This window comes from Myxine glutinosa, chromosome 13 (assembly GCF_964187855.1).
Source record: "Myxine glutinosa chromosome 13, kmMyxGlut1.1, whole genome shotgun sequence".
In the NCBI taxonomy this organism is placed as follows: domain Eukaryota; kingdom Metazoa; phylum Chordata; class Myxini; order Myxiniformes; family Myxinidae; genus Myxine; species Myxine glutinosa.
This window is the reverse complement of record NC_136273.1, coordinates 73425714-73452972: the sequence shown is the minus strand read 5'-3', so window position 1 is coordinate 73452972 and position 27259 is coordinate 73425714. Positions and strand designations below refer to the sequence as shown.

The 27259-nt window shown below is 46.5% G+C and overlaps 1 protein-coding gene across 4 annotated transcripts in view; it reads left to right on the top strand.

The window, feature by feature from the left end:
* ECT2 (epithelial cell transforming 2) overlaps positions 1 to 27259 on the top strand; it is a 151486-nt gene that overhangs the window by 66577 nt on the left and 57650 nt on the right. For all 4 annotated transcript variants that reach the window (XM_078767642.1, XM_078767640.1, XM_078767641.1 and 1 more), the window contains exons 10-12: positions 12832 to 13078; positions 19448 to 19587; positions 19772 to 19891. In XM_078767642.1, coding sequence (XP_078623768.1) covers positions 12832 to 13078; positions 19448 to 19587; positions 19772 to 19891 — 507 coding nt within the window. The remainder of the gene's footprint in view (positions 1 to 12831; positions 13079 to 19447; positions 19588 to 19771; positions 19892 to 27259) is intronic.

Below are 27259 nucleotides of genomic sequence, written 5' to 3'. Positions count from 1 at the left end.
CGTGAATTTTTTCCCACCTGCAGAAGCTGTCATTCGACGGCAGACCGCTGATGAGTGAGGACATGTAAGTGAGCGCCGTCGGATTTTCGTTTTTGACAAAATGACGGAAAAACTTGAACAACGCTACTGCATCAAATTTTGTGTAAAGCTTGGCGATTCCCAAGTGGAAACGATCCGCAAGATTCAACACCGTTCATTCCATTATGAAGGAGGATTTGGGCTTCAGGAGAATCCCAGCGAAGTTTGTACCAAAGCTGCTAACGATTGAGCAGAAGCAAGTCCGTTTGGAGATCGCACAGGACATGCTGGAGACTGTGAACAGCGATTCCAGCTTCCTCAACACAGTGATCACTGGCGATGAGTCCTGGGTTTATGGGTACGACCCAGAAACCAAGTTGCAGTCATCACAATGGAAGCATCCAACATCCCCGAGGCCAAAAAACACAAAATTTGATGCAGTAGCGTTGTTCAAGTTTTTCCGTCATTTTGTCAAAAACGAAAATCCGACGGTGCTCACTTACATGTCCTCACTCATCGGCGGTCTGCCGTCGAATGACAGCTTCTGCAGGTGGGAAAAAATTCACGCGTGTGCATTAGGATCGCCTACATACGTGCACCAATCAACGCCTCCCTAGCTTCTTTTTTTTTACGCACGAAAAATAAAGGTCTGATACTTTTTGAACACACTACGTATAGAGATTTGTTGAAGGTCCAAGGCTTCAATGAGGCTGCCTGTCATCAAATAGGAAGGATGGTAACCTGTAATATCTCTCCTAACAAGGATAAAATAAAATATATGAAAGCTGTCAAAATAAAAAACGCAGTGACTTAAAATTGAGTCGTGGTGATGGCTCACTTTGCCCCGAGCACAACACGTGTTTCATGAAGGTGAAGAGTGAGAAAGGAAGATGCAGATCGTGGCTCCATTTGAGTTTGCTCAGTCCTTTGTTTATTCATACGAAATCCTCACTCGTTCATTTTTTTTTTTTTTTTTTTGTATACAAGATCGAGGCTCGTGAAAGAGCGAACATTAATCACACAGAAAGACAAACCGACACATAAAACATATAACATCGGGAGCGGTAGACAAGATGGGGAGAGAGGGGGAAGGACACAAACACAACATTTGAGAGCAGAGACCAAGAGACATGGAGACATCGAGAGATCTGAGAGAGGGCGAGGGCTTTGGGGGGCGGGGGCATGGGAAGGGGGCGGTGGGAGAGGTATAAAACATATGGACACTGCCAGGACTTCCAGGAAAGAAGTTGGAATTTCAAACAAGGTGGATCTGGGGTGAATTAGCGGGGGTAGAAAGGATCAAGGTTTTGGATGGGGGGAGATAAGAGATGGTGGTGAACAGCTGTTTTAAAGACCTGGAGGGAGGAGTGGGATTGAAGGGAGTGAGGGAGTTTGTTCCAGAGGCGGGAGAAAAGAGGAATGAAAGAGTGAAGGTGAGCAGAGAGCCGAGATTTCGGCAGTTTAACCATCAGAGGGTTGCTGGCAGATCTTGTGCGACCTGTAGGAATATTTGGGGGACAGAGCACAGAGAGAGCTGGGGGTGCAAGGCCGGAGAGGAGTCGGTAGAAGACAGAAAGACCACCTACCTGCCTGCGGTGAGTGAGTGAAAGGCCCTCAGAGCTAGCTTCATCGCGGGAGATTCCAATAATTCTGAAAGCTTTGGTTTCAACAGCGTGAAGCCGAGCTAGGTGTGAGGCAGGAGCACCGGCCCATAGGGGAGAACAGTATTCCATTGAGCTGCGGATGAAAGCCTTGTATGTGGTGAGGAGCTCAGGTGTGCCGAGGAAGGACTTCGCACGACGGAGGATGCCCAGTCGGCGACTGGCTTTGGAGGCCAGCTTGAAAATGTGGTTTTCCCAAGAAAGATCATGGCAGATAGTGAGACCCAAAAGCTTGAGCGACAGAACTTCTTGGAGAGGATTGTTGAGAAAGTAGATGGGAGGGTTGTCCAGTCGATCTTTTCGGAGAGACATAGTAAGAGTGTGAGATTTGTCAGGATTGAAAGACATGTTCCACTTGTTTGACCAGTCTGTGATTTTGTCCAAGTCTTCAGAGAGTGAGGAGGCTGCAGACTGCCGATCTGAGGGAAGAGGAATGGAGCGGCAGAGAGTGGAGTCATCAGCAAAGAGATAGAGAGGATTTTCAAGAGAGTCAGAGAGATCATTGATGAAGACCAGAAAAAGCACGGGGCCCAGTACACTGCCTTGGGGAACTCCAGCCTGAACAGGAAGAGGAGATGAGAGAAACCCATTCAGGGCCACACGTTGACGACGACTAGAGAGGAAGTCCGCCAGCCATGCGTGGAGATTTCCATGGATACCAAAGGAGGAGAGTTTGGTGAGCAGAGCGGGGTGCCAGACCGTGTCGAAGGCACGTGATATGTCGAGGGAGACAGCTCTAATTTCCTGTTTGGCATTGAGGACCTCCATCCATTGTTGAGACAGCAGAAGCAGCATGTCCAGAGTTGAGTGACCTGGTCTGAAACCAAATTGATGATCAGAGATCAAGCCATTGGAGAAGAGGAAAGATTTCATATCCGAAGCAATGATGGATTCCATGACTTTGCTGATAATTGGGAGAAGGCTGATTGGTCTGTAGTTGCTAGGATCTGTTTTTGCACCTTTTTTGTGCAAAGCGGTGATGTTGGCTGATTTCCAAGCAGATGGCAGTTGACCTTGAGCAAAAGAGAGGGTGAAGAGAACAGAGAGAGGGTGAGATAGAGCGGCAGAGCAGGATTTTAGGACCCGTGGGCTGATGCCGTCGGGTCCAGTTGCAGAATCAGAGTCGACGGTTGACAGAAACTTTTCCACCTTGTCAGGTGGAAAGGACACGGAGTCCAGGAGCAGCAGGGTACGACTGGGTATGGTGGGTACAGAGAGGGATGGGTTTGGGACACAGGATTTAGAGGCAAACACAGAGTTGAGGCATTCAGCTTTTTCACGTGTGGAGTCAGCTGTGTAGCCGTTTGAGGTAAGGGAGGGGATGGAGGGGGAACAAACACCACAAACGGATTTGACCAGACGCCACCAGGATTTGGAAGAGGGAGACAGATAAGAGAGTTCGGGCTTGAGAACGGAGAGATATTGTTTCCTGGCTCTCCTGAGGGTGGACACACACTTGTTTAGGGTTTTGTGAAAGGAAATGAGATTTCCTTCCGTTGGATTTGCTTTCCAGGAGACGAAGGCAAGTTGTTTCTGGGCAACAGCCTCACCACAAGATTCCGTGTACCATGGACGGGAGGAAGGGTATGACAACTGAAGACGAGATGGGATAAATCTGTGCATGAGAGAGAGCAATTTACTTTGGAAGAATTCCCAGGATGAGTTGATGTCAGAGGTGGTAGAGATGGGAGACCAGTCCAGATGATTGATAGCTGCTTGAAGACCGTGCCAGTTGGCCTGAGTGAAATGCCAGACTCGTCGACGCTGAGCAGGCTCCCTGAGGATGGTCAGAGAGATGTCCACTTTAACAAGGACATGATCAGATGATCCGATTGGAGCAGAAGAAGAACAGCAGACATTTTCAGGGAAGTTAGTCATAACCAAGTCCAGAAGAGAAGATGTTCCGTTGACTGAGATCCGGGTCGGGAAATTGACAGATTGTGTCAGTCCCAGTGAGTCGCAGAAGTCCTTTGCTGAGGAGCCATGGCTGGTGAGAGAGGTACCCACACCCAGCCAACTGGCATGATGACAGTTGAAATCACCACATATGAGGAAGAGAGAGTTGGGATGAGTCGATAGAAGTTGGTCCATATTATCAGACAGCGAGATGTAGATGGAGTCATCACTGTTTGGTGGACGGTACAACACACATATGAACAAGAGGTGGGAGCGAAGGGGAAGCCGTAGCCAGAGGTATTCCTGGGGGTGAGGTGGAGAGAGTGCAGTGCAGGGCGAGTGAGGAAGAGAGTTTTTGATAAAGATAGCAACCCCGCCTCCAGGACGAGGCTCAGGTCTATCATACCGGAGGAGGGAGTAGCCCGGGAGAGATACTAAGGAATCAGAGACATCATAAAGGAGGAAAGTTTCTGTTAAGCAGATCACGTCTGGTTTGACAGAAGCAACCTGTATGGAGAGATCAGTTAAGTTTGAACGAAGGCCCCGGATGTTTGAGGTCCATACTGTTAATGAAGAGGAAGGGGGAGCATCAGATACAGAACAGGGGGGAGAAGGGGTAGGGTAAGATGTGGAAGAGGTGGAAGAGGTAGGGAGAGCTGTTGAAGGTGTCAGAGATTTCAGAATAGCTCGGAGAAAGGGAAGAATGGGGCGGACAAAAGGTTTGATGGTGATTGGTTGAGGCACAATGAGGTGTTATTTGAGGAGGGGGAAGAGCGAGGCAGAAGGTTGGGGGAGATGGAGGTGAGAGTTGGAAGGGGGAAGAAGCGGGGAGGACGCTTTGAGGAGGGGGAGTGAGAGGGGGGAAATTGAGAAGCAATGAGGGTGGGGAGATTTGAAGGGGAGGGGTGAGGGGGGAGTTTGGGAGGGAAGGGACAAGGGGATGGATTTGAAATGGATGGGATATGGGGGAGATTTGGAGGGGAGGGGTGAGGGAGGAGTCTAGGAGGTGAGGGGCGAGGGGGCGTCTTGCCGGGGATGGGTGAGGGGGTAGTTTAGGAGGGAGGGGGCAAGGGGGGAGATTTGAAAGGGATGGGTGATGGGGAAGATTTGGAGGGGAGGGGTGATGGGGAAGATTTGGAGGGGAGGGGTTATGGGGAAGATTTGGAGGGGAGGGGTGAGATTGGATTTTAGAAAGTGTACGATTTATGGGAAACGAACATTTATTGCAAAATGAGTTTCTTGTGACCTTCGAGTTAAAAATACGTTTAAGGACGCTGGATGGAGGATGGAGTGTAGGAGAGTTTAGGGAATGTAGAAAAAAGGCACTATAGGAGATGGATATTTTTTTTGGGATGAATTGATTTGGTGAGCAAGTCGAAAGCAGCCTTTTAAAGAAGAAGAAGAAAAAGGTGTTATAAAATATGACGGAATACATAACTTGAGGGGAAAGTGTAAACATTGAAGGTTAATAACAGTGAAAACTATCTGGGGAAATGGGGGAGAAACACGTGGTCGAAGAACGAACGAACGAATAAGAATGAATAAACGAATGAGAACAGAGAAGGAAATGTTTTTTTTTTTTTTGAGTTGAGATTTACACAAGGAAGTTGGCTATGGGTGAAAAGACTGGGAATACTGTTACATATTTATGTGAATGTATGTGAATTACCATGCAGGTCTTTGCTTCCGGGTGTAGTATATTAAGTTGTTGTGTAGTTGTTGTGGTTGGAGGGTCAGGAGCCCTTCTGAAAGAGTGGCAGGAAACGGAAGTGGCCGGAAGCGGAAGTGACGGGAAAGGGAGGAGAAAGACACGAGGGAAAGGAAGGTTTCTTCTTCCTCGCCCCGCTCCGAAAAAAGGTGGAAGCGACCTTGCGCTGCGTGGAAAACGCGCCGTTTCGAAACGTCTGGCGAGAGGAGTTACCTGGGCGGTAAATACCTTTTGACACGTCCAGTCACCGTGAGTTCGTGCACGAAACCAAGCGTCCGGGACAGTTTGCCCCGTCTACAAAGACGCGTACGGGTCCGCACGTTGGGCCTCGCTCGCGTCGGAAGCCGCGCTGGGTTTTGCCCCGTCTACAAAGACGCGTACGGGTCCGCACGTTGGGCCTCGCTCGCGTCGGAAGCCGCGCTGGGTTTTTGCCCATCTACAAGGACGCGTAAGGGTCGCACTTGGGGCCTCGCGCACGTTGGACGCCGCGCTGGGTTTGCCCCGTGGCTTGGCAAGGAGGTGCGCTGCAGCCGCGGCCCCAGTCCGAGACGGCACGTTTAGAGCACGTCCGCCCGGGGCTCGTTCAACCGCCCGTGTGCGGAGAGGAGAGACATTGACCACGGAGGGAGTCAGGAGTGGGGCTCACGTGAGGAATGTATTAGTATAAGATGGCCATCTTAGAGTTTGTGTAGATGAGTTCACATGGTTGTAATATTGATTGTGCCTGGTTGTGTATTGTTGATTGCTCGGGGAAAATCTCCGTGGTTGTGTCTTTGAAAGTGTTTGGTATCATTACCATTGGAAATATATACTTGCACATCAGTTGTCTCCTGGGTGAAATTCCTATGGATTGCGTGGCGAATGCGCCTATATAATACTATTTGCTGGCGAAGGTCCTCTCACGGTCCGGGGGTCACCGAGACCTGGTATGCACTGAGGGGACCACGTAACAGAATTGGGGGCTCGTCCGGGATCTAAAAGTGTATAAAATAATAAAATAATAATATTTTTGGTAATTAAAATTTATTAATTAATTATTAATTGGTAATATTTTTTTTTGAGAAATTGGGGAAAGTCTTGGGGTGAAGGTTAACAGGTGTTAACGATAGGCACCATGGCGTTTGTGGCACAGAACTTTGGGGTAACCCCGAGTGAGGCACAGTTCCGAGCGTTGCTAAAGTCGGATCTCTTGAAATTGGCCAAACATTTTAACTTGGAGGTCCGAACTAATTTGAGGAAGGCAGAGTTGCAGGCCACGGTGATACAATCTATGGTGGGATTAGGAACATGGGACGAGTTAGCCTGGGAGTGGCTACCCGAAGAACCAGAAGACGTGGAGCTCCGGAAACTGGAGTTGCAATTACGGAGCCAGGAACGGATCAAAGAAGAAGAAAGGAAAGCAGAAGAGAGAAGAGAAGAGAAGCAAGCAGAGGAAAGGAGAGTGGAACGAGAACTCCAGGAAAGGTTAAAAGAAGAAGAAAGGAAAGCAGAAGCGAGGAGAGAAGAGAAGCAAGCAGAGGAAAGGAGAGTGGAACGAGAACTCCAGGAAAGGTTAAAAGAAGAAGAAAGGAAAGCAGAAGAGAGGAGAGAAGAGAAACAAGCAGAGGAAAGGAGAGTGGAACGAGAACTCCAGGAAAGGTTAGCAGAAGAAGAAAGGAAAGCAGAAAAGGAAAGAGCAGAAGAAGAAAGGAAAGCAGAAAAGGAAAGAGCAGAAGAAGAAAGGAAAGCAGAGGAGAGGAGAGAAGAGAAACAAGCAGAAGAAAGGATGAAAACAAGGGAACTCGAAGCAGAGGAGAGAAAAGCGGAAAGGGAATTAAAGGAACGTGACATGGAGCTTCAGCAAGAAATCAAATGCAAGGAGCTGGAGTTAATGAGAGAACGGGGAGAGGCACCACCCTTGCTGACGGGGTCGACACCTAACCAGAAAACCTGGGATGTGGGCAGACATGTGAGGCTGGTTCCACCGTTCAGTGAAAAGGAAGTCGCGAAATTCTTCCCACACTTTGAGAAAGTGGCTCGACAATTAAACTGGCCGGAGGAGGCCTGGACCATACTCGTACAAAGTGTGCTGGTGGGGAAAGCTCAGGAAATTTATTCGGCATTACCAATGGACCAATGTGCAGATTATGAGGTACTGAAGAAGCACATCCTCAAGGCCTATGAGTTGGTTCCGGAAGCTTACAGGCAAAAATTCAGGAATGCCAGGAAGAGGGAGAGTGAGACCCATGTGGAGTTTGCCAGAGTGAAAGAAAACATGTTTGATCGGTGGTGTGAGTCAAAAGGAGTCGGGAAAGACTTCGAGACATTGCGGGACTTGATCCTGGTGGAGGAATTCCAGCAGTGTGTCCACGAGGACATCAAAGTGTACCTGCAGGAAAAGAAGGTACCAAAGTTGTGGGACGCAGCCACCATGGCAGATGATTATGCCTTAACCCACCGAATAGGGGTCCACGAACCTAACTCCTCGCCTAGATCTCCGCAGGGGAGGTGGGGAACAGCAGGTGCGGAGAACGACCATACATGGCGGCGGCCTCGAGATGATTATGGGGACAACTATGATACCCCACCGGTTCGAAATCAGAGGGATGCGGGCCCAAGACAAACTTATAGTTCGGGGGGCCCGAGGCAGACCCCGAGTTTTTCCTCCGGGCCTACTTGCGCGTTTTGCAAAAAACCTGGACACTTGATGTCCAGTTGTTACCTCATGAAAAGGGACAACCCAGAGCGGAGTCCGACTATTACAACTCCGAATGCGATGGCTAGCGTAAGAAATCGCCATCAAGAGGGTTACCAACCATTTATTTCCGAGGGGTTTGTGTCACTGGATGGAGCCTCGACTAACCGGAGACCGGTTAGGATATTGAGAGACACAGGGGCCCATCAATCTTTAATGCTTGAAGGCATTTTGCCATGGTCCGAGGAGACGGCAACGGGGGATAGTGTTCGTTTACAGGGGATCGGGGGCGGTGTTAGTGCTCCCCTTCAGGTCATCCAGTTGGAGTCCGATTTGGTGTCAGGACCGGTCACCGTCGGTTTACAAGCCACGTTTCCTGTAGAGGGTGTATCTGTGGTTCTCGGGAATGATTTGGCCGGGGGTCAAGTTTATGGTAACCTGAGGGTTGATAAAGAGCCCAGCAGGGAAAATAACACCACACCAGCTCGGGATGGTGACAAAAGTGCCAAGTTATTTGTAGGGGGACTGAACTTCAAAACAGAGGAAGAAGTTCTGACCTCTGTCTTCAACAGATATGGGCCGCTGGTGGAAGTGCGGTTGGTAAGAGACTGGGAAACGCAACAGTCAAGAGGGTTCGGCTTTGTCACGTTTGCCAGCACAAAAGACGCCAGAGAGGCAGAGAAGAATTGGAATGGCAAGGATTTGGAGGGTCGGACCATAACAGTAGGGAAGGCATTTCGTAGGCGTCGAGAGGTCTACAGGAGAGGACAACTGGGCGGTAGTTTTGGTGGTGGCCGCAGTCAATATTATTATGGAGGCTCCCTGAGTTACGGCCGCTCCCGAAGGAAGAATTGGCAAAGTAGTGGCCGAGAAGAAGACCGGTATTCAGGGGACTACAGGGACCAGTGGTCCCACCCTAATTATTAGGGACGTTCTGAGAAGTTGAAGCACTGAAGGCGGCGGAGCCGCCGAGCCAAGATTCCTACACGAATTAACCGTGAACGCCGTTCCTAAAGGCGTCCATGTAGTGAACTTTCCTGCACGGACTAACCGTGAACTCCACGTTCCTCAAGGCGCCCATGTAGAGAACTTTCCTGCACGGACTAACCGTGAACTCCACGTTCCTCAAGGCGCCCATGTAGAGAACTTTCCTGCACGGACTAACCGTGAACTCCGCGTTCCTAAAGGCATCCATGTAGTGAATACTCGGCTTGGCCTCCCGGAAAAGTGCTATCGAGTGGCTTAACTGGCTTTATTTTTAAGTGATAACTGTGCCCGGGGGGAACTGATAATGTGGGGGGGTTGAGTTATCTGGTTTGTTTCTCCAAATTGGCCGGCAAAGAAAGTTTTCGCTGGGTTCAAACTTTCTTTCTTGAAGGGGGGGAGTGTTACATATTTATGTGAATGTATGTGAATTACCATGCAGGTCTTTGCTTCCGGGTGTAGTATATTAAGTTGTTGTGTAGTTGTTGTGGTTGGAGGGTCAGGAGCCCTTCTGAAAGAGTGGCAGGAAACGGAAGTGGCCGGAAGCGGAAGTGACGGGAAAGGGAGGAGAAAGACACGAGGGAAAGGAAGGTTTCTTCTTCCTCGCCCCGCTCCGAAAAAAGGTGGAAGCGACCTTGCGCTGCGTGGAAAACGCGCCGTTTCGAAACGTCTGGCGAGAGGAGTTACCTGGGCGGTAAATACCTTTTGACACGTCCAGTCACCGTGAGTTCGTGCACGAAACCAAGCGTCCGGGACAGTTTGCCCCGTCTACAAAGACGCGTACGGGTCCGCACGTTGGGCCTCGCTCGCGTCGGAAGCCGCGCTGGGTTTTGCCCCGTCTACAAAGACGCGTACGGGTCCGCACGTTGGGCCTCGCTCGCGTCGGAAGCCGCGCTGGGTTTTTGCCCATCTACAAGGACGCGTAAGGGTCGCACTTGGGGCCTCGCGCACGTTGGACGCCGCGCTGGGTTTGCCCCGTGGCTTGGCAAGGAGGTGCGCTGCAGCCGCGGCCCCAGTCCGAGACGGCACGTTTAGAGCACGTCCGCCCGGGGCTCGTTCAACCGCCCGTGTGCGGAGAGGAGAGACATTGACCACGGAGGGAGTCAGGAGTGGGGCTCACGTGAGGAATGTATTAGTATAAGATGGCCATCTTAGAGTTTGTGTAGATGAGTTCACATGGTTGTAATATTGATTGTGCCTGGTTGTGTATTGTTGATTGCTCGGGGAAAATCTCCGTGGTTGTGTCTTTGAAAGTGTTTGGTATCATTACCATTGGAAATATATACTTGCACATCAGTTGTCTCCTGGGTGAAATTCCTATGGATTGCGTGGCGAATGCGCCTATATAATACTATTTGCTGGCGAAGGTCCTCTCACGGTCCGGGGGTCACCGAGACCTGGTATGCACTGAGGGGACCACGTAACAATACAGAGAACGAAAGTTATTGGATCACAAACGACGGACCGCTGAGAGAAAAACAAAGCCTCAAGGTTGTACAGTGTACACTGTACAAGGCCTCAAGACACGACACAAATTAACACGATTTTCAATACAGGTATGAAAGATTTGCACCGAAAAATCTTCCTCGGGACACAATATACGTACAACACCATAAATAAATAAATACAGTTTTAACGAAAATACAAATGGGAACAATCACTTAACTTCGATTTCAAATCGTTCACGACGCGGCAAAGGCCTTGCTCGCGACACGGCAAACAGACGATCAATTTATGAAAGATAAACACCGAGAAACAGCCAAAGTTGCACACAATAACTTCACACACCGAAAGATAAATACAGTTTCGACAAAATACAATTGTGAACAGACTTAACTTCGAAAAACGTGGCGACTGTGTGGAGCTTCGAAAATCCCTCCCACCGTCTCCGAGATCTCGCGAGACTGATCACTGATCATTGCAATGGATGCCTCAAATTATTGGTGACAGGTTTCTATAGATGTCAATAAAGAAATAGAAGAGTAATAACAATGCCATACATCTGTATCAGAATAAACATCGTTGTTCCAGACAAGATAAAATCTGGTCATATATCTCGGAATGTGATTTTTATCGACATTCCCTGGGATAAAAGGAAGACTAAGGGTTAAAATGATTGCGTCCAGAAAGCAAAGTCTGGTGTAGGTGAATGCGTGATGTTGCCAACCTGCTTTTGGCAAGTGTAGCTAGTATACCAGTATCCCTCTATATGATTTAAGGAAGACCTTCATCCTGCAATTGACTTCAAAGTAGGCCGACATCCAATCATTGATATATTCTGTCTGACAGCCTGATTGAGAATTTATCAAACATGGAGTAGATTTTGTTTTAGCTCTTGCATATTACCTGGCAGAAGTCTGCTTTTCTGCAGCTCCTGTTCTACGTTCCCAGTCATGTTTGATGGCGATCATGTAAAGTGATGAGAGGGTTTCTTGTATGCCAGCAAGGAATTTTGCAGTATGGAACATATCCATCCAGAACTACCTCTGTCTGGAAGAGATGGAAGGGGTTACAGTGACATGACTGGGCATCACAGTCCTGACATATGTTGAAGAACTGCATGATTCTTAAATGAATAATAATAAGAAGAAGCTGAAGAATAACCAAAGTGTTTTGATGAAGGCAGTCTGGCAAAAGACAATTCGCGTCAACATTACAGCTTTGGCGTGCTATCATTCACTTATCAATTGGCTTCACTTATCAATTGGCAACTTGTATTGCATGGATGTTTGTTTAAAGTCTGATTTGCATAATCAATATTGCATTTATCCATGGGCCAAAAAATGGTACAATGGCCAGAGGGATCTTTTGAGGGATGGGGGGGGGGGGGGGGTGGGCTGAGCTGAGGGGTGGAGTTGAGGGAGGGAGCAGAGATATGCTGCCTAAGACTGCTCTATTATTATGGTTGTTACAATATTGCTGGAATAGTTGGTTCGATGCGTGTTTGGCTGTGCCTTATTCTTTGCTCGCAAAGGTACCTGGTGGTGCTCTGTTACTCTGAAAGGACTGTGGCGAACCGTCCCATACACGTCCTTGACAATCTTGAAGAACTTCAGTCACTCAAACTATTGAGCCTCACTATCAGCCATGATCTTTCTTGGGCAAACCACATATCTACGTTGGCCTCCAAAGCCGGTTGCCGACTGGGCATCCTCCATCATGCAACATCCTTCCTTTGCACACCTGAGCTCTTATCCACCTACAAGGCTTTCATCTGCAACTTGATGGAATACTGTTCTCCCGTCTGGGGAGTAGTGTTTTGGCGTCAGGAAGGGCATCCGGCCATAAAAACATTGCCTCAAACAGGGAACCATGATTGTCATGGGGCCCGCAAGGCTAACCCCTGCTCTAGCGGGGAAAAATGGCCTTAAAACGATCATTCATTCATTATTCCTCTGGGCTGGTGCCCCTGCCTCAAACCTTGCTCAGCTTGACACTGTCGGTGTTTCTTCCTCTCTTTATTCTGTTGTTTTTGTTTCGTTACACCCTGGTCTCTTCCACATACCTTGACCTTGTATATAAAGAACAAAAAACAAACTTTTTCCCCACCTGCAACTAGTATTATCTAAATCTAGCGAGAATTACCCAACTAGTGTTTCACAGGAAAGTGTCCAAACACATATCAAAGGCAATCATTAGTTCTGTATCTGTGACCACCTGTTTCAGTACAATGTGCGTAAAGCTCTTACTTGGTGTTACAAACTTTAAAAGGTTTCAATAAGTTGATTTAACTGCGTTTTTTATCGAGTATTTTTCCACATCAACCAAAATATGTCAACCATTAAAGAAAACGAAATATGTCATGCTCTATTTTTGGCACACTCATTTGGTGTTGCTTGTTTTGCTTTCTTGAAGGAAATTGAAACATTGAGTTTGATGTACTCTTGCAGCCCACCAGCCCGTCTCACTTTGAACATTCATTTGCAACACCGACGAGCGGAGGGGCCCGAAAGCGAAGGCGGCGTCGGGATGGTGTCGGCCGCACCAGCAGAGTTGCAACCCTGGACTTGGACCTTGCTTCCGGCTGTCTACCATCTGGGACGTCTCCCTGTATGCATACAAGGAAGCGTCCATCAACTGAGACGAGCTTTAGCTCACTGCTGGACATCTCAAATACGCCTGAAACATCTCTGCTCGGTGCGTGTCTTCTCCATTGTCACAGACTTTGATTTACTTTAAAAAAACAATTAATCAGGAGCATTTGCACACCCCCGCTCCCCCGAAGGCTAACCCCCGCTCTAGCGGGGAAAATGGCCTTAAAACGATCATTCATTCATTTGCACACTGGTGGCTTGTGCCCAGTATACATTGCTTTACTACAATCACGCTTTTCGTTAGCGGTTTGAGGGTATGGACATCATGGGCATCCCCCCCCACCCCCCCCCCCCATTATATAACGCTATATGGGAAGATGTTATCCGAATAACGTCGTTTCATATGACATTGCAGTTTTTAGGAATGCTTCTGCGACGTACATCAGCAACTTCCTGTATTACAATGGACCAATTTGTAAGTTGTCAAAGTATCTTTTAAAGTTTGTTGATGACACGACTTCTTGAGTATATGTATGGTAAAGCAAGTTGAGCTGTTTATATTGTGGGTTTGAGTGTGTTGGTTGTGGTGTTTTGCCATTGTCGTCATTCTGGAATGATTTTGGGGAAAATTGCTCCATTTGTCGCATTTGCACATGTGTACAATGACCAGAACCTCATTTGGTGGTTGGAAATTGACAGATGTCCGGTGAAGACATTTTGACAGTCACAAATTGGTGCTCATGGGTTTGCGACGCTTGATCTGGACTTTCAACAGTTCATGTTATGGTTCCTTAATACAGAAGACTAGGCTCGTGTGGGAGCGAAACGGCCAATGGCAAAAGTTTCACAGTAAGATGGAAGATCAATGGGGAACAGCTAGACAAGGACATCGCATGCGAATGGATGAGGAGCAGAAAGAGAAGTGGGTGAATTGGGCTTTATCGATCAAAAGTCAGGATACCATCAATTTTATGTTGTTTTTTTTTTTTTGTATACAAGATCAAGGCTTGTGTAAGAGCTAACATTAATGCCAAAAAAAAAAACGGACACAAAAGACAAAATAAAGGGAGCAGGAGACAATATGGGGAGAGAGGGGGAAGCACACAGGAACAAGACAAGGCATTGGACAAGATGGGAAGCACATGAGTACAACATTTGAGAGCAGGGACATCGGGAGATCTGTGGGGGGGGGGAGAGGGCTTGGGGAAAGGAGGCATGGGAATGCGGGTGGGGGGAGGAGGCATGGGAAGGGGGGAGGGGTGGAGGCATGGGAAGGGGGGTGGGGGGTGGGAGAGGTTAAAAAACACATGGACACAGCTCGGACTTCCAGGAAAGAAGTTGGTATTTCAAAAAAGTGGATCTGGGGTGAATTAACGTGGGTAGAAAAGATCAAGGTACATCGGTTATTGGGATAAATCACAAATTTTTTTGGCAACATAATATATGGATGATCCAAAATTATTGGAATGCTTGTTGAATCTTATTGTCTACCTAAGGTAATCTCTCCTGACTTCATGAATGCATTTCTTCATAGTCGCACACACTTCCTTCAAGCCAAATCGCATACCTACTCATAGATCATTCAGATGGAATCCTCAGGAGAGGAGATGTTCAGTACATCATCGATTTCTAAATCATATGAGTACCAGGGAGGAATGCAATGCTTAAGCACAGTTGAAGAAATGTATTGTGTAAGCAACTTTAAGGATACCCTCACATCTTATGAACACTTGTCTTTCGCTGTTGTGTTGATGATTATGAAATATAGGCTCGTTCACTGATGACAGGTAACATACTAATAATCATTGGGTGGTGGAGAACCAAATGGACACAGGTGTATTGGATCAATGAGTGGTAATAAAAGTAGAGGAAGATTAAAGAAAGGTAGTAATCTGCATGTGAGAGTAGTGGATGTGGTTGGGGTGGAGGTGGTGAGAGGACAGGGGTTAAGAGTGGTTTTAAAAAAGGTTTGTGGATAAATGGAATAGGACAAGAGTTTGTAGTGTACTGCCGTCTCAAATCCTAAGAGGGAAGAGTAAGATTGTCCTCTTTTGTCTCTCCTATGGAACCGGCTCTGTGCGTCAGTAGTCCCAGAAAAGTATGAAGTTGGGGTTTTGGAAGGATAACTAGGAGCTGGTAATATTGAAAAGCATGTGGTTGACCTTGCTCTTAGCCCAAATCGGGAGGGCTAAATTAGATTGAATGCAGCATCATGGGTTGCATGGTTTCTCAACCTGTTTTTTTTTTTTTTTTTTTTGGGGGGATACAAGATCGAGGCTCGTTTAAGAGCAAGCACATCAAACACATATTAGTACATAAAACACAAAAAAACCATCAACAGATAAAACAATCGAGGGAGGGGGAGACAAGATGGGGAGAGAGGGAAGCACACAAGCACAACAGTAGAGAACAGGGACATCGGGAGATCTGTTTGAAGGGAGGGAGTTGGGGGGTGGAGGGTGGGGGGGGGGGGGGAAGGGGTTCACGGTATAAAACAAATTGACACTATAAGGAATTTCAGGAATGAAGTCGGGGATTGAAAGATGTGGATTTGGGGTGTATTAACGGGGGTAGAAAAGATCAAGGTAAAAGATCAAGGTGGATAATTGGGTGTTGAGTTGGGACTAGAAATGGGGTACTTGTGGAATATGCCCATGATGTCCACGTTGAATCCACAGCATTTAGGAGTGAGAGTTGTGCCACAGAGACACCAGCTTAGAGGGGAGAGCTGTCCTTGAAGCTTTGTGTGGAGGTCTTGCAGGCGAAGAAGCTGATATATACTAAGGAAGCACTGAGAACAATGGAGGATACTCAATATGCATCGACGTTGATGTATGCTCTCCCAGAAAGTTCATGGTGCGGTCCACGGGTTTAAGGGGCTGAACAACTTTTCCAGATTGATTATACAAGTAGATAGGTCGGTTTGCTTGATTTTCTTTTTTGTGGTGACAAATTGAGGTTGTGGGAATTAACTGGATTGAAGTCCTGCTCCAGGTATTTTTTTGCATACAGAATCGAGGCTCGTTTAAGAGAAAATAATTTTGGACTAATTTAGGCTAATTGTAAGAGGTATTGGACCAGATCTTGATAATTCTTTTCCCCCCAAGGTCGACTTTGATGGATTTAGTATCTGCTTCTCCCTCGATGGGATAAGGAACTGTTAGAAATAATGTTGCCCTCTGCAAAAGTGCAAAACATTTTTCCAAGGAGATGTCATTACTGAAAACCAAGAAAAGAATTGGGACCAAAATGCTACTTTGGGGCATGCCAGCCTTCACCGATGGAGTAGTTGAGGAACCATCAAGAGCTACATACTATACTGGATGTTCGCGTGGAGGAAGTCTGGCAGCTAGGAATGAAGATGGCTTTGAATGCCACAGGAAGAGCACTTAGCAAGCAGAGCCTAATCTCATATTTTGTCGAAGGCACACAATATGTATGGAGAGAGTCTAGGCCTCATGTGTCTGATGCATGGCACCCATCTTTTGTTGTGAAGGGGGAAGGAAATTGTCCCGGGTTAAGTGACCAGCATGGAAACCAAACTGGTGATTGGTGATTGGACCATTAGATGAAATGAACAACTTTGTTGGCAGCACTGGTGCAGAACTCCATTGCTTTGCTTTTATGGGAAGTGTGCAGCCCAAGGCTGTAGTTGAATGGACAGGGGTGATGTTTGCCATCTTCCAAACGGCGGCTGGGGTGGGCGCAAGTTGGGAGGAAGGGTAAGGGACAACTGAGAAGCATAAGTTGTTGTCATGTGAAAGTGAAATGTGCCAGAGTGCTGGCATGTTGATGTATATTGTCGTGTTCCCGAGGATTAAGATCCTCCAAGGTAACGTGTAGCCGATCGAGCTTAACACTCCGAGGCGTTCAATCTAACTATTGCGGTGTTATACGCGTGGGGGAGGAGGGCAGTGAAGGGTCGCGGAGCTCTTACCTGTACGGATCCCACAGGACGTCTTCGACCCTGGTAATCAACTCAACCCGACACGGAATTAAAATGTACAATAAAAACGTTTAATCTATCTATAATTCCAGTAATCTCTGTGTGTATGTATGTATGTATGTATGTATGTCTGTGACCGCTGTTTCTCGACAACCACGGGTCCGATATACTTTAAACTTGCCAGGTATATTGCTGGGGACCCGAGGATGTGCCTTTTCAAGGTTTCATATTAATCGGACAAGTAGTTACCGAGCTATGTCCAAAAAACGATTCAACCAATCAGAGAGCAGCGAGCTATCACGTGTGCCGAACGTGCCGAACAGACTCTGCCTCGGACGGCACATTTGAGAGCGTATTCATTTATTTCACGTTGGCAAACTATGTTGGCGTTAAACTATGTTTTAAAACTAATTAAAACTAATTTGCGATTCTTTCGCTTTCCTGCGCATTTGTGCACGCTATGGCGATTTCTTTACCAAACTCCGCAAGCCGTTCGCTTTGGACCAAACCATTTCATGTAAATAGAGGGGGGGGATTGTCACCGTACTCGCAAGCCGTTCGCTTTGGACCAAACCATTTCATGTAAATAGAGGGGGGGGGGGGGGGGGATATAATTTTAGATATAGATATAGTACGGGCATGCCCTAGTAAAATAAATGCCAGCAAACAAGAAAATGCACGATAAAACTAAAATTCCTAATCGAGGGACACTCCATACGAACTCGAAAAACAACACAAGGGGAAAAATAAGTGAATGTAAAAATGTGTGTTTGTGTACTTAGCTCTGGTCCCTTTGATCACCCGGGATCGTCACAGGCCCTGCATCGCTGCGCGGGAAAACACACCCTGGCGCGAAGTCCGTGTGTGGGAAACCAGGTCTTGGCATGCAGTTCGTTCACCCGCCAGCCGCCAAGCGCGAAGCGAGCAGGCCACGCTCGTCTTTGTCGTCTGCTCCACACAGCACCGCGGTCTCTCAGCGCAACCAATCGCCGCACAGCCAGCACCATCGAGCCAGTGAAAGAACAATGCCACCGCTCAAACCGATCGCCCATACCAAGAAAAGGAAATGCGCGACTGCGTCCGCCTGCCACGAACACCAGGAACCGAGCAAGGACGTGCGGCTGCTCGTTCTCAAACCCTGAACCAAAAAGGGTAAATGTGTGACTGTGACTGCACGCTATCAATGTCCCTGGCTCAAGAGAGAATATCTGTGACCATTTGTGATGATGGCCCCAACGCAAGAGAGGAAGAACAATGTGACTTCGCTATAAAGTCCCTGGCTCAAGAAGTATAACTTTGTCTGCTCTTCATGACGGCCCCAACACAAGAGAGGAAAATGCGACTGTGCCTTCAATAGGAACCCAGCGCAAGAAGAGAATATCTGCGACCGTTCGCTTTCAATGTCCCTGGCTCAATCGGTATAACTTTGTCTGCTTGTGATGACGGCCCCAACGCAAGAGAGAAAATGTCTGGGACACCGTTCTTTTGTGCCCCGGGCTTGACGTCCGTGCATGCTCCTATCAGCAAGTGCCATCTCATCGCTCTATGGCCATCCTGACCAATAGTTCGTTGGGGCATGGCCTCACAGCCACTTGCCAGCCTTTGTGATCACCCGGTCGGTGGTATCAGCGGTAGTTGAATGTCCTATCAGGGTATTTTTATTTAGTGTTTATTTTAGGTGTGGGGTGCATGGCGGGTGTGGTGTGTGTCATAAGGAACAGAAGAAAAAGGTCACAGAGGCAATTTACATACAGGGGATTTTCCATTAATCCCGAACTACTTAACATAGCCCCTCCCCTCGCCATGGGGACAAAGATACACTCTTACACGACATCCGGTCTAACGGATCCCGACTTATGGAACATGGGGGTTCTTCTTCTTCATGGCGACATTCTGATTACACTATACTATACACTTCTACCTGGACTGAGGTAATCGATTGCCTACCCCCCATAAACGTAACAATATTCTTAAATATATACACACACACATACACACAAAGTGTTGGGATTGATATTTGTCTTTTTATCCTTCTCACCATTTCCACAATTATTGCAATGTTGTATATACACATATGTTATATGTTAATCATCTTTGATTGATTCTTTCTTCACACAAAAAGTGTCATCAATATGTGCAACTTTCGAGCTGCCCCAACTTTCGAACTCCTGACCATGTGGGCCAGTGCGAGGCCCGAGTGAACGGGCATGTGCTACACAAACCGGGCGTGCCACATATGAATCGCATTTGGATGGGGGTGGGGGAGTGAAGGTTGGAGATCGGGAGCTGTGAGGGTTGTTATAAATATACAGTATATTGTTTGTTTGGTTCTGGTGCTACAAGAGAAGGTGAACTATATTTTTGCATCTATTGCTGAAAGAAATGTGTGTGTTTATATATATATATATATATATAGCGCCATGATTATTCAGTCAGCCAATAAGGTTTACATGAAAATTGTTTTGTCGGCTCTTCTCTCTGCATGTTCTGTGTCTGGTGCCAATCACGTTGCTATTGATACCTCAGAAACTACGTGCAATGGGAGACCATCTGTTGGTGGGAAGCCGGCGAATGCTCCTGCCAAGTTGTCTCCACGCTTCCAGGTGTCCATGGAACTTCTACAAACTGAGAGCAATTACGTTGAGATCCTCACGACCATCATTGAGGTTTGAAATGTTTCTCTCAAGTTTATTCTGGTGAAAAATTGCCGTGAGACATCGAGCTGTGATACTGCTGAGCAAGGGAGGAACACGAGAAGACCCTTCCGAATATTGAGTTGTGGTTTCAAATTTCTCTCGTACTCTCTGATTTGGTCGTGTCTGGTCATGTCTGTCCTGTCTGTGTCTGTAGCTTTTCAAAGAGCCACTGGAGAAAGAGCGGCAGGTGGGAGGGCCCATCCTTGCACCAGAAGAGATTAAAGCCATTTTTGGCAGTATTCCAGAGATATTGGAGGTCCACACACACATGAGGGTATGTGCACCTTTTTAACCTTTTGAGAACTGTTTAGGCTCATGGAAATTATGAAATGGTTGCTCAATACCTAAAAGTCGATTTGTAAGAAAATGTTTTTGCTAGATTGGCTGTTTTTTCCGGAAGCTGTTTTACCCGAGGAATTGGAACGACATTCTGCTGGAATCTTTCAGCCTGGTGTTGGCTTAGCGGTTAGGGCGCAGGCTTGGGATTCTAGGATCCTGAGTTCGAATCCCGGTCGATCGCTGAATCAACGCCAGGGGGGTTGACTCAGCCTGCCATCCTTCCGAGATTGGCAAATTGAGTACCAGCTTGCTGGGATGAATGATCCTGGTGTGTACCGCGATTTAGAATAGGTACACCATATCCCTGCGCATCGTAAGAGGCGACTAAGGGTTGACGTCAGGAAGGGCATCCGGCCATAAAAACATTGCCTCAAACAGGGAACCATGATTGTCATGGGGCCCGCAAGGCTAACCCCACGTTATAGCGGGGGAAAATGGCCTTAAAACGATCATTCATTCATATTCATTCTGCTGCAATCTTTGTTCCGAGTACTAACCACAATTTCAAGCTGGTTCAATAAAGTTTTTGTTTACCTTAATTATTGTTCTGTATCGGTGTCGACCCTGAAGGGCAGCCAAGTTCATTGTTGACTGTTAACACTGTCCACCACTGGCTGTTACATACAACAAGGCTTTCTTCTTTATTGCATTAGTTACCTCCGAGTACGTGTATGCCTTATCCTGTTGATAAATTCATTTATTTGCAGTTCTTGCAATGTTTCATGAAAAGTTTATGGAAACATATGATCACAATGTTGTGATCTGCATGGCAATTAATACGTTTTGTAACTTTTCTATTTGGTGTCTCAACATAGAGGTTTATAACTTGCTGATACCGACCTGTTACTCTCAGTGCTCCAAACCCTGAAAAGCTTTTCTCTGTTGTCATGAATGCAAGTGCCCTCACTGTGAAGAATGATGGCAATGTAAAACAAAATTTGTTTTTGAAGCACCACTCGCAACGGATGGAGTGTCCAATGCATCAGTACATTTGTGATATAAACTAGAGATAAGGCCAAAAAAAATATATTGCTGGTCTCTGGTCAGACCAAAGTTCCAGAATTGATGCGGCGATGCGGTTTTTTTTTCTTTTTTCTTTTTTGAAAAGCATGGATTGCACATATAGAGGTTTTTTTTGTGTCCTCATGCCTTGCCGTCCTCATCTGCCGTGGCGCCATCCAGAGAGAAATTAAAGACAGCCAATGGGACAGGTCGGCCTTTTTGTAAGTGATGAACACAAGCTTGTTATTTTAAAATGTATTTATTCTGAAAATCATTAAGTTCTTCAAGCATATCATAGATTGCCACTTCCTTCTCGAGATCGCCTCGCCGTACCCTCATACATTCCAATGCATCGATCGCGTCAACACTGCGCATGCGCAAGTGGTCTCACAGGCCGATGGTCTCCCACGATCTCTTCTCCCAGTCCACCAGATTATTACAGACACTTACAACTTCATGACAAACGAGATAGGATCCAGGCCTAACTAACGAGACCACCCGCAGCTCTCTAGGTCTTCTGGTTGCTTCACACGAACCCGACAAAGAACGTCTTCGTTTCAATAAATGACCATATCCAGCCGATAGAGGCCTTGCATCGCGTGAGCGTCGTCCATGGCAACCGGTTCCGGCCGCCATCTTGGGTGGCATAAACAACATGGCGGGAAAGCTGTCGTTTGATCAGACGGACCTGTCAGTTTATGCCCGTAGCTTGCCCGTTGAGGCGTTTTCGCGGTATTGCGAGAAACTGAGGCTGTGTTATCTGCCTGTGGACCCGTGTGGACACACAAGTACACCACAAGTACGCCACACACACTCCACAGTCCACACACACTCCACACATACGCCACAAGTATGTCAAACGTATGCCATACACACTCCACACGTACGCCACACGTATGCCACACACACTCCACACGTACGCCACATGTATGCCACACACACTCCACACGTACGCCACAAGTACACCACACATACGCCACACACACTCCACACGTACGCCACACGTATGCCACACACACTCCACACGTACGCCACACACACTCCACACGTACGTCACACACACTCCACAAGTACGCCACACACACTCCACACGTATGCCACACACACTCCACCCGTATGCCACACACACTCCACACGTACGCCACACGTATGCCACACACACTCCACACGTACGCCACACGTACGCCACAAGTACTCCACACGTACGCCACACACACTCCACACGTACGCCACACACACTCCACACGTACGCCACACACACTCCACACGTATGCCACACGTAAGTCACACACACTCCACACGTACGCCACACACACTCCACACGTACGCCACACACACTCCACACGTACGCCACACGTATGCCACACACACTCCACACGTACGCCACACACACTCCACATGTACGTAACCAAATGCCTAATCCTGCTTTTCGCTTCGCGAGCGAAGGTAACAACCTCATGAGCCATATTCTCACCTAAGAGCTGCAGTGCAGGCAGCTATGAATCCGTTTTAGCGCGTTGTGTCGTCCGGAAAACGGTAGATTGACAAGCCCGATCCCTTATGAAATCGGGCTGTACATCCGACAGCACAACAACTCTTTACCATTGTGTAGGGGGCAATTTATATGTGAGAAGAGTTTCAAATTGCCGCCATTATGTTTGGTGGCAGAAGCAATGTTTTGCCACCCAAGGGGTCACGTGTCTAAGACGAGGACGTCACATGCAACTTCCCTATTGGATTCATGACGTCACGGCACACAGAACTACTCATATCTTTGGAACGGCTGGTTGGATTTGGACAAACTAAACGCAGTTTTGTAGGGGAGAACCGTGCGCGAACGTCGATACCAAATTTGAAAAAACAAATTGTTGACGCGCAGGGTCAAAATCGATGCGCGCGCTGACCAGAACCCGGAAATATATATTTTTCGGCCGAAAGGATCTTTTTCTTTTTTGGGGGATTTTGCTTCATTTCTGCATTTTGGGATGTAATATATTGCAAAGATTTATTTGGAATGTTGAAATTGTTTTGTTGTTTATTTATTTTTTATTTGTTTATTTATTTATTTTTGCTCGCGTCTGCAGCTCTTTGAGGAGTTTGTGTATCATAGCATTCATATCTACTCATCTATTTCTGCTGTTCTTTAAGCCTCCCCTTAGCTGTTTGTTTCAACAATTAGTGCCCACAATTTTTTATGGTACCCCAGAGTTTCATAGACCCCTAGGAGTGGTAAACCACCATTTAGGTATTTTAAAAAAAAAATTCTTCCTTCACTGCAAATTTCCGAGCTGTATCTGAGCTGGCTGGGATTTTTGGAATTACATTTTTGCATTAACAATGTGACTCGAAAGTATGTGGGGTTGACATTTGTTTGACCTTGACCTAATTTTAAGGTCATGACATAAATAGACATTTTTACATTTTTCGCCATAACTTAACAAAGAAAGTCTGAACGGAACTAAATTTCACTCTCTAGATAGCTGAGAGGAAGGCACATATACGAGTAATTTACATCAGACCCTCCAGGTTTAAGTTCAAGGTCTTATACCCCTAGTAGTACTGAACCACCATTTAGATTTTTCTCCCTTTTTATTCTGCCAATGTCAGAGGTCTTTTGGAACGAAATATTATTAATAATGGGAATAAAATGTACAGTGAAACCTTGACTTACGAGTTTAATTCGTTCTGTGACCGAGCTCGTAACTCAATTTGCTCGTTTCTCAAATTAAATTTCCCCATTAAAATGCATTGAAATGCTATTAATCCGTTCCAGCCCCCAAAAAACCACACCAATTTTTTTTGTTACGTGTTTTTAAATAAGAAAAATGTACTTTATAAATAACAAATAATGTATAAACAAGCACGACCTCGTATATACTGTACATAATAAGCGGCGTTACGCGCGCTGCTTGTAAACAAGGAGGAAGCGGACAACGCGGTAATTTGTAAGAGTCTTTATTCAAGAGCTCACTGTAACACTCCGGGCTGCGCGCCCTGTGTATATCCTGAGGCCACGCCTACCCCTCGGCGTGACCGCCGCCCACTTGGTGCGCGGAATGATGTCACCACGCCAGTGAGCTTCCGTGTCCGCCACAATGTAAAGAAATAAACTGGTTTTATTAAGTGTATTTACCTTGAAGATCAGATGAAGATGCTGGCGGAGGTGGAGGAGATGACTTTTGCCTTTTTCGCCACACTTTCCTCGCTTTCACTTGCAGGGCGTTTCAATAAAAACCTGTCCAACGAGGTTTGTTTCTTCCTCCCTTTCAAAATGTTTCGATCGTACTGCTACGATCGTACTGCCTCGCCAAGTCGACAACACGCACACCCCGCTCATGTTTTTCGACGATTGCGTGTTTTATATCCAAGCACATCATCCTCTTCTTCTTCTCAGTACTGCCCTTGGCACTCAATTTCTTAGGACCCATGGTTAAAACTAAGAAATTTTCCAAAATAACCAACATGCGAAAACAAAGCAGCAGCGATATACGGCAGAGATGCTTGCACGGCAAGATAACCACGTGACCGGAACACTCGTTGGGCCACCTAGTGGCGGGTGGCGTAAGCTCGTAACTCGGATCTCGGCTCGCATCTCAAAGCAAAAAACTGCCCGAGCGACGGCTCGTATCTCGGAAAACTCGTAAGTTGGTGCACTCGTAAGTCAAGGTTTCACTGTACGTGGGTTTGACATATTTTTGACCACGACCTAATTTTGAAGGTCATGACCCGAGTATAGACATTAACATTTTTCATCAAAACTTGACGAAGGTTTGTTCAAACAGAACAAACTTGCCCTCCTTAGATAACCTAGGGTAAGGTTCATTTCTGCTCAATTTACATCATACCCCTCTGAGTTACAGGACAAGGTCAAATGGCGATCCAAATTTATTTTATTTTATTTTTACGGCGTAGCCTATCGGGCAGAGCCGTCAAGAACAGTGTATGTATGTTGTATGTATGTATGTAGGTATGTATGTATATATGTATGTATGTATCTCCCCTCAAACGTATACCAATCAGAGCTGAGAATCTGGTCACATGACAGGGTGATGTGATTACGTCTGATGTCATTACGGCGGTGCGGCGGCTGACTCCACACCCCATCATTTTTATTTATATGCCGTTCATGCCGAACATATCGTCGAACCTGTCATATCACAATCGCCATGCTCTACCTTTACGCTTTTCATTCAGTGTGAAACAAACAAACCGATTGTTAAAATGACCATCAAATATCGAAAGCATCGGCGTTACCGCTTTTCCAACAATATGGTACGTAAAGGTCTTGGGCGTTATGACTCACTGTCCGCTTCGGACAAATTAAACCCAGGTTTCTTAATGCAGTGGTATCACTTCAGCAGTATCGTTTTTGTAATATTAAAATATTAGAGTAAATATAACCATAACACTTTAATCCCAATGTCTGAATGGAAAGTTGATGGATTGAAGCGGTGTAACTGCGGAAGTAAGGAATTCACCTTGGTTTTTTAAATATATATAATTTTCGTAATAATAACGTAACGTTATTATTATTATAGTAAATCGAATCGTAACACTAATCCCTTTGTAGTGACTGCAAACGTACTAGAGGTTAAATATATATCTTATATATCTTATTTATCTTATATATCTTATATATGTTAAACCCCGGTGTGTACCCCGGTTTAGAATAGGTACACCGTATCCCTGCGCATCGTAAGAGGCGACCAAGAGTTGGCGTCAGGAAGGGCATCCGGCCATAAAAATATTGCCTCAAAACAGGGAACCATGATTGTCATGGGACCCGCAAGGCTAACCCCCGCTCCAGCGGGGAAAATGGCCTTAAAACGATCATTCATTCATCTTATATATGTTAAAGTAGCGGCAGTCTTGTGTCCGGCCGTCATGCTACGGCATTACGTATATGATGTCATTACAGCGTAAACACCCGCTCACTTCGAGAGCGGCAGGAAAGGTCATTCCTCTTTGGGGTATATAGATTAGAGTCTATGGTCAGGTCTCAAGAACATTGGGTGTGTGTTCATTTACCAAGTTTCTTTTGGAGAGATCACCAAGTGGTTAAAGCATTCGAGCAAGCACTCCATTCAAAACCCATAAGGAACGGCTGGCTTGGCAAGCGCTAGCTAGCTACTTGGTAAATGAGCACACCTCCAACCCTTGTGGGGTATATACAGTGCATTCAGAAAGTATTCAGACCCCTTCACTTTTTTCACATTTTGTTATGTTGCAGCCTTATGCTGAAATCGTTTAAATTCATTTTTCCCTCATCAATCTACACTCGATACCCCATAATGACAAAGAGAAAACAGGATTTTAGAAAGTTTTGCAAATTTATTCAAAAGAAAAAACTGAAATATCACATTGACATAAGTATTCATAACCTTTGCTATGACACTTGAAATTTAGCTCAGGTGCCTCCCATTTCTCTTGATCATCTTTGAGATGTTTCTACACCTTGATTGGAGTCCACCTGTGGTAAATTCAATTGATTGGACATGATTTGGAAAGGCACACACCTGTCTATATCAGGTCTCACAGCTGACAATGCATATCGGAGCAAAAACCAAGCTGTGAGGTCGAAGGAACTGTCTGCAGAGCTCAGAGACAGGATTGTGTCGAGGCACAGATTTGGGGAAGCCTACAAAAAAAAAATCTCTGCTGCATCGAAGGTTCCCAAGAGCACAGTGGCCTCCATAATTCTTAAATGGAAGAAGTTTGGAACAACCAGGACTCTTCCTAGAGCTGGCCGCCCGGCCAAACTGAGCAATCGGGGGAAAAGGGCCTTGGTAAGAGAGTTGACCAAAAACCCGATGGTCACTGTGGCTGAGCTCCAGAGATCCTGTGTGGAGATGGGAGAAACTTCCAGAAGGACAACCATCACTGCAACACTCCATCTGGGTTTTATGGCAGAGTGGCCAGACGGAAGCCTCTCCTCAGTGAAAGACACATGAAAGCCCGCTTGGAGTTTGCAAAAAAGCACCTAAAGGACTCTTAGACTGTGAGAAACAAGATTCTGTGGGTCATGTAGTGTATAATTATAGAGAAACAATGTATTCCGAGCTCAGATTCCCTTACTGATTCCTCCGTCATTAGCAACTTTGAAGGTTCTCACGATGTTGAAATGGATCATTGGGATTTTGAAGAAACTATTGGAGACAAAATTTTAGTGATGGAAATGCTTTTTGGAGGAATTGTGGAGCCGTATCGTTTCGAGCCTAATACGAGGGATTCAGACGCCTTGTACGATTGGTGACCAATGGATGTGTTGGTGAAGATGAAAACGCCAGTCGCCTGTTCATTA